The 13,161-nt window shown below is 44.0% G+C and overlaps 1 protein-coding gene across 1 annotated transcript; it reads right to left on the bottom strand.

The window, feature by feature from the left end:
- Positions 1–11,431: 11,431 nt before the first annotated feature.
- LOC115966949 lies at positions 11,432–12,574 on the bottom strand. The gene has a single exon (XM_031086074.1). The coding sequence runs from the start codon at positions 12,572–12,574 to the stop codon at positions 11,432–11,434; it is 1,143 nt and encodes a 380-aa protein (XP_030941934.1).
- Positions 12,575–13,161: the final 587 nt, after the last annotated feature.

Raw genomic sequence — 13,161 nt, 5'->3', positions numbered from 1 at the left:
AAGGCACAAAACTCCTAACTAAATTTAAAAAAAAAAAAAAAAAAAAAAGGGTATCAGTCTGCATTGAATTGTGGGAAGGTTTGTGGAGATGATTTATTAGTGACTTCATTTTGAATTGAATCAATGCTTCATCTAGTACTTTCATATCAGTCTGCTCAAATATTTGGAATTTAATAACATGTACTAGTGTTGCAGATAGAGATCATGAAAATTGAACAACTAATTTTGAGCTTTGTTTCCACTACCATTGAGCGTTGTATCCGTATATATGAGCAAAATGAGTGGTAGAGATCATCAAAATTGAACAACTAATTTTGATTGTATCTGTTGTCAAAATTTTAGTTTGAAAACCAAATTCATATTTCATTTTTTTTTTATCGACTACATTAATTGGGTTTACACAATACACATGTTATACATGTTTTAAATTATACAATAAATTTATAAAAAAAAAAATTATGCATACCAAACACTAGAAAACGTTATCAAGCTCATTTTCAAGGTTGTTATTAAACACCGAAAAATGAGGTAGTTTTCCAAAAAATGATCTCTGGAAAATGACGTATTTTTCAGAAAACGTTAATGCTGAACAAACAAAGCATTAACGTAAATCCTTTTGTGAATGATTTTTTTTGTTATTGTGTATTGTATCGTATCATATCATATATCATAAAATAAACAAACACTTAATAGAATACAGATATACATATAAAAAGTATATTTATTATAAATTTGAAACATATTCAACTACTGACTTCTTTTTTTTAAGAATAAACTAATGACTAATTTTCTTCTAAAAAAGAAACTAGTGACTAATTTAATTTAATCATCACTTATGTAATAATATTTAATAAAACTAACTAAATAAATCAAATTAACGTGTTTATAATATCCAACTTCAAATTGATTAAACCCAAAAATATAATATATAACATACGAATGAAATAATAATCTATCTCTCTTATACAGTTCATTATCTTGCCTAATCAATTCCATCTATGTCAATGATATTGTCATATTCATTATCTTGTAAAATTATTTTATCATTGACATATTCTTTTGCACCATTAACATTTATTATCTCTTCTTGTTACTATTTTATTTTATATATTTTTTCTTGGCATTCTAGTTTTTTAGACTTGTAACAATAAATAATGAAATAAAAAATAATTATATTATTTAATTCCTTATTCATAGTATAGAAAAAAAAAATTTCAAATATGAAAGTAAAGTGCCAAATGTGTAGTCCAAATTAGGGGGAAAATCCTCATGGATGTGTTATTTTATTAGACTCAATCAAGTAGTCTGTTTTGTCCACTTTGGTGTATTTGATCCATTTGGGTCAACTTCGGTCCACTCTATCCAATTTAGTCCACTTCAATCCACTATGTCCAATTCGGTCCATTCAGTCTATTTTGGTCCACTTAGGTCAATTTCGGTCTATTCCATCCATTTCGGCCTACGTCGGTCCACTTCAATCCCACTTGGTCTAGTTCGGTCCACTTTGGTCTAATTTGGTCCACACATATCTCTTTCTTGTTCCTCCTTGGACATGAACAGAATAAAATCCACCACTACTTGATGATACAGATTTGCTAACAACATCATATATCTTCTTCTCTGATTACCATTTAAGCCTTGCACAAGTCGAGCATGTTCTTTTGCAAGAGAGACTCGATTTATCATAGTTAAGTTCTTCTACTATTTGTCAATTTTTGCTCTCTTATTAAAGTCAGCACCTTTGGATATAGCATCGATTCAAACTCTTTCCTTTGGTTGGCTAAACTTTGTAATTGGTGCAAATCTTCTCTGACTTGTCTCTCCCAGGATACAACAGCCCAACAAGTGTCGTATGGCTAGAACAACCTCTACACAAAGTGTTTAAGCCTAAAACTCTACCAGAAAGAACACCCTTCCTTGCCAAGAACTTCTCTGTTTGTTTTAGTGTATATTACAGTCATTTGGATTGGGTTTGAATGAGTCTATTTATAGGTTCAATGGGCCCCCCACGAAATTACTACCCAAATTAATCTGATTAATTAGGTCCATTATTCTGATGTACTGGGTGTTACAAGATTAATTACTGGATATTAATATGATGGACTGGAGAGGCTGATTCATTTCCAATTTTGACACCTACACCCTTCACATCCCTTTTGCACACGTATCTAACTCAATATCTGAGTCAATTCATATCAGCCCATTAATCAGCACAATTAAAAAGAATCAAATAGTTTCTCTCATTTTTAATGTGGGATTAAATAATTTCACTAACTCCACATCTTTCATATTCACTCCCACATCTTTACATTTATGTAGTAATATTTATTCATTTTAATTAATTAATATTAAAATGCTCCAACAATCCCCCACTCATTTTAATATTAATTTTTTTTTTTTAGTTAAAGAGAGATTACTAGGCAAAGACGGGTCACTATGCATCATGAAGATGTGCTCTGCATTGAACCTTCACTTAGTAAAACAGTAATCTCAACTCCAGATTCGTAGCGGTCTCCAACTTGAACAAGGACTGCTTTAGGGAAATTAAGTGTCTCTGCTTACACATAACAACCCAGGTGTTGGCATGAGCTTTTATAACTAACACTTTACGGCCATGTGTTGATCCCAGTTTCATGAGTGTATTTGAGATTAAGTCCAAACATCATAGGAAGTGGCCCCACCCCCATACTCACATAGGTGAAATTTTGTCAAGGGTGCACCTGTAATTCTGACACCACTCATATGAGCTACAAATTTCATTAAGAGTTTTTTACTCAACCTTTCCACATTACAGGATAAATGCACTTACATCATAGGGATGAACAATTAAAAAATTATTTACAAAATAAATAATTAAAAAAATAATAAATAGTGCATTTCTTTCGTCCATCGTATGGTTCGTATTTCCCATTGAACCCAATTCTTAGGATCTCTGGTCCTTGGGTTGGATATCCTCATACATGGCTTATAAATCTATGGACTTTAGTCTCATCCCCCTTCATATATTCCAGACTCTATCTTTTGCCAAGACCTTAGTAAATGGATCTGCAAGATTATCATTAGACTTAATATAATCCACAATTATGATGTCACTACTCAAATAAGATCGCACGGTACTGTGCTTTCTTCTTATAGGTCTGGATTTACCGTTGTAGTAATAGTTTTTAACTCTACCAATTGCAGCAGTGCTATCACAATGAATTAATATAGATGGAATTGGCTTTTCCCAAAGTGTAATTTCATATAACAAATCTCTAAGCCAATTTGCCTCTTCACTAGCTGAAGTTAATGCTATTTGTAAGCTCCAAAGATGGGCCTGCTGGGCCAAAACGCTATTTGGGCTCACAATCTATTTGTATGGTGAGTCTGGGTATCCTACCTTGGGTTGTTCTAGGCTTATGGACCCAATAGGGGCACTTCCCTCTCTTTCTCTATGTTTTCTTCTTCTTCAAATCCTCTCTTTCTCTCTCCTTCCTTTTCCCAAACTTGCATCCCCTTCCCTTCCTTCGTTTCTCATATTTATAGCCCTTGTTAATGGGGTGATCATCATTATCTTCCTCCTTAGTGCAAAGAAAGGTCCAATATCAATAAACTTAAGTGGGTTTTTAGGTACGAGTGGCTTTGGGAACGGTTCCCACTGCAGCGAATGTGTTTGGCAGCGGAGTTTTCTAAGGTTCTGCCGAGCACTTAAATGGAGATGTGACCGGGCACGTGTATAGAGCTCGGAAATGGTTTCCCGAGCAGCATGCGAGCGGGGCGTCTATAATCCATTTTCTAAGTATCCGGACAACACCCGGTTTAGACTAGTAGTTATTGTGGGCTTGGGTCAGGGCTTTTGTTGGTGAGAAGGTTAGACCCCTGGCCCATATCATTAATTCACGGCCCAAGGTCCAAATGAACTGGGACGCTAGGTGTTGTACAATAGCCCCCCCCCCCTTGAATCGTCCTCGGCTCCCGGGGACGAATCAAGGAGTCAGAGAGGTGGTGATTTGCACGACAAATCCAACGGATGCGTTTTGGGTGGTTACGGCGGTCCATAAATGCGCTCCTCAAAAGGCGCGTTGCTTCAGATCCTCTGGTTCTGCCATCATTATTACCTGGCGGTTCACAAACCGAGGCATGCATGTTGATTGCTCTGGGTATTTCTAAGGTCACTCCCTTTTGCTTTATCATTGCTAATTAATGTTAATTATTGCTCATTAACCGATGCTTTTCATTAGCTCTTATAAATAGTTCTCCTTAATCCATTTTCTCACTTTTCACTCTCTGTTCTTCCGAAATTTCTCTCTGCCAAGCATTCACCTGCATTCCAGTCCACTAACCCAGAATCCTCCTCTCCCTTAGAGCTAGAAGTAAGTCTTTTTCCCCTTTCCTTTGCTTTTATTTCCCTCCCCAAAGCTCTTTCTAATTTCTAGGCTTATGATGGGTTTTGCTTATCTTTTAAATGCCGGGGGCCCCTTAGCTACTTTTAGGCAAAGCTTTAGCGTTTCTGATGATGTGGAGATGCCATATTGCCATGAAAGTGAGATTGCTCTCCACAGAGGGGCAGTCACGGCCTTTTTCCCATTGATGTCAGTCCTAGAGGGCGGGGTTAGGTTTCCCATAGACCCGCTTTTACTTAACACCCTTAGATACTACGGATTGAGTCCCGACCAACTTCCCCCAAACTTTTATTGGGTAGTGAGTTGTGTGGGTAGGCTAAACCAAACGTTTGGTTTGCAACTAGACCACCACAACGTAAACCACATGTACAGTCTTTATGGAAAGAAGAAATCAAATTACTACTTAAAGACTAGAGATACCAAGGTACGACTGATTTCATGTTTGCCGGACTCTAATGGGAATTCTGTCGAGGAAGATATCCGGGTGCACGGCAATTGGTTTGCCGATGACATCCCTCCCCCTTTGTCACGGCGCGAAGTTGGTTCGTTCTAACCTTTAATTTTTCATATCCCTTCCATTTGTAACTACTTTATTTACTCTAACTCTAATTCGTTTTCTTTTGCTATAGACGATTCAGTGTTCACCCAGGATATCAGAACTGTTCATGTTCGGGACCTGAATTTTGTACTAAGGTCCGAAATCTTTGTGCACCAGGATGGGCAACTCCGTGTGTCTCACCTTATTCTCGGCATGGATCCGGTGTACTCCACTTGGCAACCTTTCAGCCAAGCCCTCATTGTTGATAGTCCGCTCCTTTCTTACATAGATGTTCGTCACGCGAACTTCCTTCCTCCCAACTTTACTGTAGGCGAAACCCGAGACCCCGGCCCGCAGTACACCTATTCGGATGAACTTACGCCTATAAAGGATGAATCAACCGAAGTAGCATCCAGATATCTCCGGGAACGTGCTCACGAGTCCGTTCAGCGTGAAGTTGTACAAGCCGAACCCGAGAATCCAGTTCAAGTAGCCGCACAAGAAGCCACAGAATCTAGTGACTCTTCCAGGACACATTCTGTTCCCGAAGACATGGTGACCAGAAGGACCCTGACCATCAGCCGTTTCATTATTGGGGCAAGCCAGGCCACTCAGCAGCAACAGCCACCTCAAGGGCGCGTCCCGGCTCCTCCTACTCATCCTCTACCTCCTCCTCCTTCTGGGCAGCAACGTAAGAGACAAAGAGTTGCCGATCTATCCTCCATCGGCCCGGGAGAGGATCAAGTCCAAATTTCCCACCAACCCTCTCAAGGCATCACTATTCGGGAACCCCCGACCCAAGTTAGAACAAATGTGGCCTCATCCTCCAAACCGGTGCAGCTATGGCAACCAACGTTCGAGCTAGATGGCACGCCCCTCTCGGCTTGTGCAAGCATCTGGTCATGGGAGAAAGGTGAAGGGGGCTATGTTGCCCAAAGCTTGGTCCACGGTCTCCTTTTACCAGAGGACGTGAGTGCGTTTGCTGATGGGACCGATGAGTCCATGGGGAGAAGACTCCAATAGCACACTATTGTAGTAAGTTCTCTTCCTTTGCACTCTTATTTTTTCTTTTGTGCACCTTCTTATTTTTTCCATGTTCGTTGTCCCTTCAAGTTACTGTGCATGAATAATGTTGTCTTTAACAAGCCGTTCAACTAGCCCATATCCTGAATGAAAGGGAGAAGGACCTTAACAAGGAGGTTGATTGGGAGAAAGTTGGCAGGGAAGAGGCCGTGAAAACGACTAAGGAGAAAACAAAAGCTACTGAATCTGCCGAGAAGAGGGCCGCTGCTGCAGAGAAATCCCGGGCTTTGGCAGAGAAGAGATCGGCGGAGCTGGTGACGCGGCAGAATGAAACGGAAGTGAAGCTGGCCGAAGCAGCAAGCTTGAACTCTACCCTGTCCGAAGAAGTTGCTGATTTACGGGCGGCCCTTGAAGCTTGCGAGGCTAAATGGTATGACGAGGGGTTTGCTGTCGCAAAGAAGGGCGTGAAGCCAGTAGTGATGCAAGCTCGGCAACTATCTTTCCGAGAGGGCTGGATAGCTGCTCTACATACCTTAGGGGTGCTCGAGGACTCCCCTCTTAGGGATCTTGGCCAGATTCCCATTCCAAATTCTGCCCTTATCGCTCAGAACCCAATCGGGCCAAACGATGAGGAGGAGACAGATAGCTTGAGGGAGTTGGTGGAGTAGATTGATGCCCACGTGGAGATGATCGAGACAGAAGCGATCAGCAACCCTCCTACAGATGACCCTCATGGTGAAGATGTCCATCTCCAGCCTCCTGTACCCGAGCACTACTCCGCCGAGATGAACTTCGAGACGCAACCTATGGATCTTTTCTCCTGACTGCCAAACCTATTCTACTTTATCTTTATTTGCCTTCATTTAACTGCTTTTTATTTTAAGTTGGTTTGCCCATGTCGCCGAGCTGTGGCAACTAAGCGATTATTTCCTGGTTTTTCTACTAAACAGCTACTTAATTTCCAGATTTGAACTTAATGTCACCGGGTTTTGGTGATGAAATAATTGATTTATCATGCTTAGTTTTGATTTAGGTTTATTTGCTGATCACTTACCTTAATCGTTTTTGTGATTATGCATGTTTATTTTAACCTTCTTGTGCATGCTTCAAAGTTTCCGGGCATGCGCGTATCACTAATGCACAGGGTGTGTTTCCGACTTGTTATATAACATATTTTTGTAATACTTCTGCTCTTATAGAGTTTCAAATAAGGTTTTCCCTCGTTCGTTGATAGGGATCGGACCGAAAAGTTGGATTATGCTCTTTGGAAATTCTGAGTAAGGTTTCCACCGGCCCGGTGAGAGGGATCGAACCGAGAAGTAGGCTTCTGTCCTTAGAAAATTTTGAGTAAGGTTTCCACCTGCTCGGTGATAGGGACTGAACCGAGAAGCAGGCTTCTGTCCATAGAAAATTTTTAGTAAGGTTTCCACCTGCTCGGTGATATATCGAACCGAGAAGCAGGCTTCTGTCCTTAGAAAATTTTGAGTAAGGTTTCCGCTTGCTTGGTGATAGGGATCGAACCGAGAAGCAGACTTCTGTCCTTAGAAAATTTTTAGCAAGGTTTCCACCTTCTCGGTGAATAAAAAGAATTGGCTGGGCTAGAACGAACTAGTTGCATCATTATCATATGAGTTAGTACAACGTACATTTTTCCGTGCATGGACGGTCAATGATAAAACTTCTTAAGATTATAAGCATTCCAAGGTCGAGGTAATGGTATTTCGTTCATGTCTTCCAGATAATACACCCCTACACCTGCAATGGCTGTAATTTTGTACGGTCTTTCCCAAGTTTGGGCTAGCTTCCCGGCGTTTGTATCTCGCATGCTTCCTACTGCCCTCCTCAATACCAGGTCTCCAGCGTTGAATTCTCCCACTCTTACATCTCGGTTGTATCGCCGGGCAAGCTTTTGTTGATACTCCGCTAGTCTTATAGCCGCTGCGTCTTGATATTCTTCAAGTAAGTCTAGGCGCTCGATTAGCTGACCATCGTTCTGGGACGTATTGAATCCTGAAACACGTGCACTACATAGGTTGACCTCGGCTAGTATCACGGCTTCAGCCCCGTACGTGAGAGAGAATGGTGTCTCGCCCGTGGACCTCCGAGGAGTTGTCTGGTATGCCCACAATACATTGGGTAGTTCCTCAGCCTAGTTGCCTTTCGCTCCCTCCAACCTTCTCTTCAAGCCGTTCACGATTACCTTGTTCACGGCCTTAGCTTGGCCGTTACCCTGGGGATATGCTGGAGTAAAATACATGTTCCTGATACCAAAGTTGTTGCAAAATTCGCAGAAAGCTCGGCTGTCAAACTGCAGCCCGTTATCCAATATAAGGGAGTCCGGAACCCCGAACCTGGTGATTATATTCTTCCATACGAATTTCTTCACATCTACGTCCCAGATATTGGCCAGAGCCTCTGTCTCTGCCTATTTGGTGAAGTAATCGACGGCCAAAAAAACGAATCTTCGATTACCCGTTGCTCGGGGAAATGGTCCGAGTATGTCTAGCCCCCATTGTGCGAAGGGCCAAGGACTGCTGATCGGGTTCAAATGCCCGGCAAGCTGGTGTATCAGAGGGGCGTGCTTCTGACACTGCTCACACTTTCGAACTATTCCGCGACATCCTTCTACATCTACAGCCATCAGAATCCCTGAGTCATTGCCTGGTGTGCCAATGACTGTCCCCCTACATGACTGCCGCATACCCCTTCATGCAACTCGGCCAGGAGTTAGCCTACTTTCTCTGGGTGTAAGCACAAAAGATATGGTTCTCCGAATGACCTACGATAGAGTTTCCGGTCTCTGGACAACCAATACGGAGCAACTACCCTGCGGATCTTGTTGGCCTCCTTCTCATCGTCCAGAATTCGGTCATCGGCTAAGAAATCTATGATAGGATTCATCTAGCTCGATCCAAGTGTTGCAACTGTTGTGACTTCGACTCTCGCAACCCCTTCATCTCCTGCCACCTTAATGCTGGGCTCGGGGACGAGTTCCACTCTGATTAGTCGGGGAATATCCTTGGCAATTGGTGATGCCAGAGTGGCGAGAGAGTCGACATGTCTGTTCTGTGCTCGGGCCACTTGAATCACCTTCACTGTACAAAAGCTACCTATGACCTGCTTTACCAAGTCTAAGTATGCTTTCATCCGAGGATCTCGAGCCTCAAAAATCCCCTGCACCTGGTTGACTATGAGCCTTGAATCTGAATAAACTTCTACATCCCGGGCTTCTAACCTTGAGATTGCCCTCAGTTCGGCAAACAAAGCTTCATACTCTGCCTCGTTGTTGGAGGCGTTAAACCCCAATCTGAACGAATGCTCCAAGAGAATTCCTTTCGAGGCAATTATGACTATCCCAGCTCTGACCCCTTTGGCACTAGAAGCGCCATCCACATGTACCTTCCACAGGCTGTGTTCCAACTGACAGGCCATCTCCCCTTTAGGAGAGAATTCTGCTACAAAATCAGCTAATACCTGCCCCTTCACTGAACTTCTCGGCTTATACCTCACATCGAATGCCCCAAGCCGTGTCCCCCATTTAGCTATTCGCCCCGTGAAATTAGATCTTTTCAATAATGACTGTAAGGGATGTTCGGTCAACACAAATACGGTATGAGCCTAAAAGTACTGAGGCAATTTCCTGGTGGCATGCACTAGGGCCAACACCAATTTCTCCAAGGGCAAATACTTGGTCTCAGCGTCGACTAGGGTCTTGCTAATATAATATATAGGCTGTTGTATTCCCCGGTCTCTTAAAAGCACAGAACTTACAGCATGGTCGGATACCGAGAGGTACATGAACAGTTCCTCTCTGGGCTCCGGTGCACTCAACATCGGCGCCCGCACTAAGTACTCCTTGAGGTTCTAGAAAGCCTTTTCACATTCATCATCCCACCGAAATCCCTTCCACTTCTTTAGAAGTTGATAAAATGGACAGCAGCAATCTGAAAATTTTGAGATGAACTGGTTGAGAGCGGCCAGCATCCCAGTCAACACTTGTACTTCTTTCGGATTGCTTGGCGATCGGAGACGCTTCACGGCCTCTATCTGGTTGGGATTGACCTCTATCCCTCGGCTGGTGATCAAGTACCCCAAAAATTTGCCAGCCCCCACTCCAAAGGCACATTTTTCTGCATTAAGACGCAATCTATGCTTCCGCAACACCTCAAACACCCCTTGGAGATCCTCTACATGCCGTGCCTCTTGCTTACTTTTCACCACCATGTCGTCAATATACACTTCGACCGTATGCCCAATTTTATCCCGAAACATCCTCGTCATCATCCGTTGGTATGTCGCTTCGGCATTCTTTAACCCAAAAGGCATCACGGTGTAATGATAATTAGCATCAGGGGATATGAACGCCGTTTTCTCCTGGTCTTCACCGGCTAGGGCAATCTGATGGTACCCTTGAAAAGCATCTAGGAAACTCATCCTCAGGTGCCCGTAAGTGGCGTCCACTAATTGATCAATCTTTGGCATGGGGAACGGGTCCTTTGGGCATGCTCGAGTCAAATCAGTGAAATCCACACAAACCCTTCACTTGCCGTTCTTCTTCCGAACGACCACGGTATTTGCCAGCCATTCCGGGAAAAAGGTCTCCTTTATTGCTCTTGCCTCCTTCAGTTTTTCTACCTCCTGCCTTACCGCCTCAACATGGTCTTTAGCTGACATTCTCGGTTTCTGCTTCTTTGGGGGATATGAAGGGTCTACGTTAAGCTTGCGGACGATAAACTCGGGATCAACCCCGGGAACTTCATAAGGGTCCTAAGCGAAAATATCCATGTTTTGAATCAGAAACAGCAACACTTGGACTCTTTCCTCATTACTCATGCTTGCTCCAACCTGAAAATATTTGTTAGTGTCCAGCAGTATTTTTACCTTTACTAACTCCTCAGTGCAGCCAGCCCCCGTTCCTTCTTGGGGCCCCTTTGATTGCTATAAAGGGTTTTTCCGGGACGCATCTTCCCGTTCAACATGCTCTTGTTCGGCCCGCCCAGTCCCCTCTTCTCTTACCAGTTGTTTGGTGATTTCTCCCTGATTAACCTGATTCCCCCGCTTCCAATTCACTATGGCGGTAAGACACTGTCTGGCCGCTTGCTGGTCTCCTCTTATCACGGTGACACCTTACTCGATTGGGAACTTAATCTTTACATGTAGTGTTGATGGGACAACCCTCATTGAATGGATCCACGATCTTCCCAGAATGGCAGTATACGGGGAAAATAAACTTATTATCGTAAATGTCACTGCCACCTCTTTCCCCCCAATAATCACGAGAAGAGAAACTTGCCCCCTCAGGAATCACTACTTTGCCATCGAACCTAACCAAAGGTGAAGTGTGCTTCATCAGGTCCTCCTTCCTTAGCCCGAGTCTCTTGAACAAATCAGGGTACATCACGTCGGCCCCGCTTCCTTGGTCTATCATCACCCTTTTTACTAAGAAGCCGCTTATCCGGGCCGTGACCACTAATGAATCATCATGTGGTTAGATCGTCCCCTCTAAATCGTCATCGTCGAATGAGATGGGCTCCCGTGCAAACTTCATCTTCTTACCTGGCGACTGTAGATCCGGGTTACCCTCTACCGGTACTACTGTCAACATTCCTTTCCTCCTTCCTACAATGAGCTTCTCCGGGGCAACATGGATTACTTCGATCACCCCTACAGGGGGTGGGAGAGGGTTCCCCCTTTGCCGAGTATCTTGCCCTACGACTCTGTCCCCTGAGTCTAGCACAAAATCCTTTAAGTGCCCGGCCTTGACTAATTGCCTGAGGTGATCCTTTAATACCCGGCATTGTTCAATAGTATGACCCTTGTCTCGGTGATAAGTGCAGTACAGATTCTGATTCCTCCTAGATGGGTCCCCTCCCATCTTATTCAGCCATCGGAAATACGGCTCGTGTTTGATTCGATCAAGAATCCTGTGTATCGGTTCCTTAAACGTTACATTCACTTCTCCCATCTGTGCGGCCGGTTCTTGAATCGTCAGACCCCGCCGAGGCCTGAACGGGAAACCAGTCTGCCAGGGATGATTCATCATTGGCGCTTTGCCTTTGCTCTGTAGCCGGTCATCCTCTAATCGTTTATATTCCTCAATATGTCTCATAAGCTGCCGCATGCCTTCGAGAGGCTTCTTGGTCAACGACTCTTGTAGCCCGGAATCCTCGGGTAACCCCATCCTAAAAGTGCTTGCTGCGACCCTTTCGTTATCCCCACCTATCTCATTGTACAGCTCCCAATACCGGCTAGCGTAACAACGGAGGGTCTCTCCCGCCCTCATTTTCATTAAGAGAAGCACGTCTACTGGCTGAGGTACTTGGCTGCATGTCACAAACCGAATGCCGAACTCCTGAATTAGCTCGGAGAAACTACGTATGGATCCTTTCCGTAACCCGTTAAACCACCTCAAAGCAGTTGGTCCCAGACTCAAAGGGAATATCTTGCACATTAGCTCATCGTTATGAGTATGCAAAGACATCATCTGAATATAATGGCTGACGTGTTCTACCGAATCAGTCTTCCCGTCATAGCAGTTGAATGGTGGACGGGTAAACCTGTTTGGCATCTCGGCTCGCTCAATTTCGTTCGAAAACGGGGACCGAACTGCTTTTCGCAGAGCGCGACTCATGGCATCCATGGCAGCATTCCGAGGTCGCCTTTCTTCCGGGGAGAGAGAGTCTCTAACTTGATCTTCTTGAAAATGTGAACAGTCTCAGCGTTGCCCCGATTCCCGAGAGGGAGACCGGTTCCTATTTCGTCGAGACCCTCTTGAATGCAAACGGTCTCGATACCGGTGGGATTCTCGGGAATGTGAATGACTTCGCCGTAGTCGAGGTCCGGACTGATTAGATCCCTTTCCATATCTATTTCCCCCAATTCCGACCTCCTATTGCCGGTCATTTCTGTCTCCTCTCCAGCGCCTATCTCTTACCTCCAACTCCAAACCCCTAACTAGTCTGCGCAGCCGTTTAAGCTCTTCATCTTGTTCCTCCCTCTGCCTACGACCCGTAGCACCAGAAACCGTCTGTTGGGTTTGGTACGACCCCTCCCCTGTGCCGGACATTTCTTCTCGTTGGTCGTACTCCCTATCTTCTCGTTCTTTCTGTCTGCGCTCTTGCCAACTTGACCCCTAAGAAAACCCTACGGATCCGATTTCCGCATGGTCCCCCGAATGTCTTTCAGACATTTTCCCCAAGCTCGAGCCCCTCTAGAACC

The sequence above is a fragment of the Quercus lobata genome, chromosome 11, assembly GCF_001633185.2.
Source record: "Quercus lobata isolate SW786 chromosome 11, ValleyOak3.0 Primary Assembly, whole genome shotgun sequence".
NCBI classification, from domain to species: Eukaryota; Viridiplantae; Streptophyta; class Magnoliopsida; order Fagales; family Fagaceae; genus Quercus; species Quercus lobata.
Note: the sequence above shows the minus strand (reverse complement) of the source record. Positions and strands in the feature narration are given on the sequence as shown.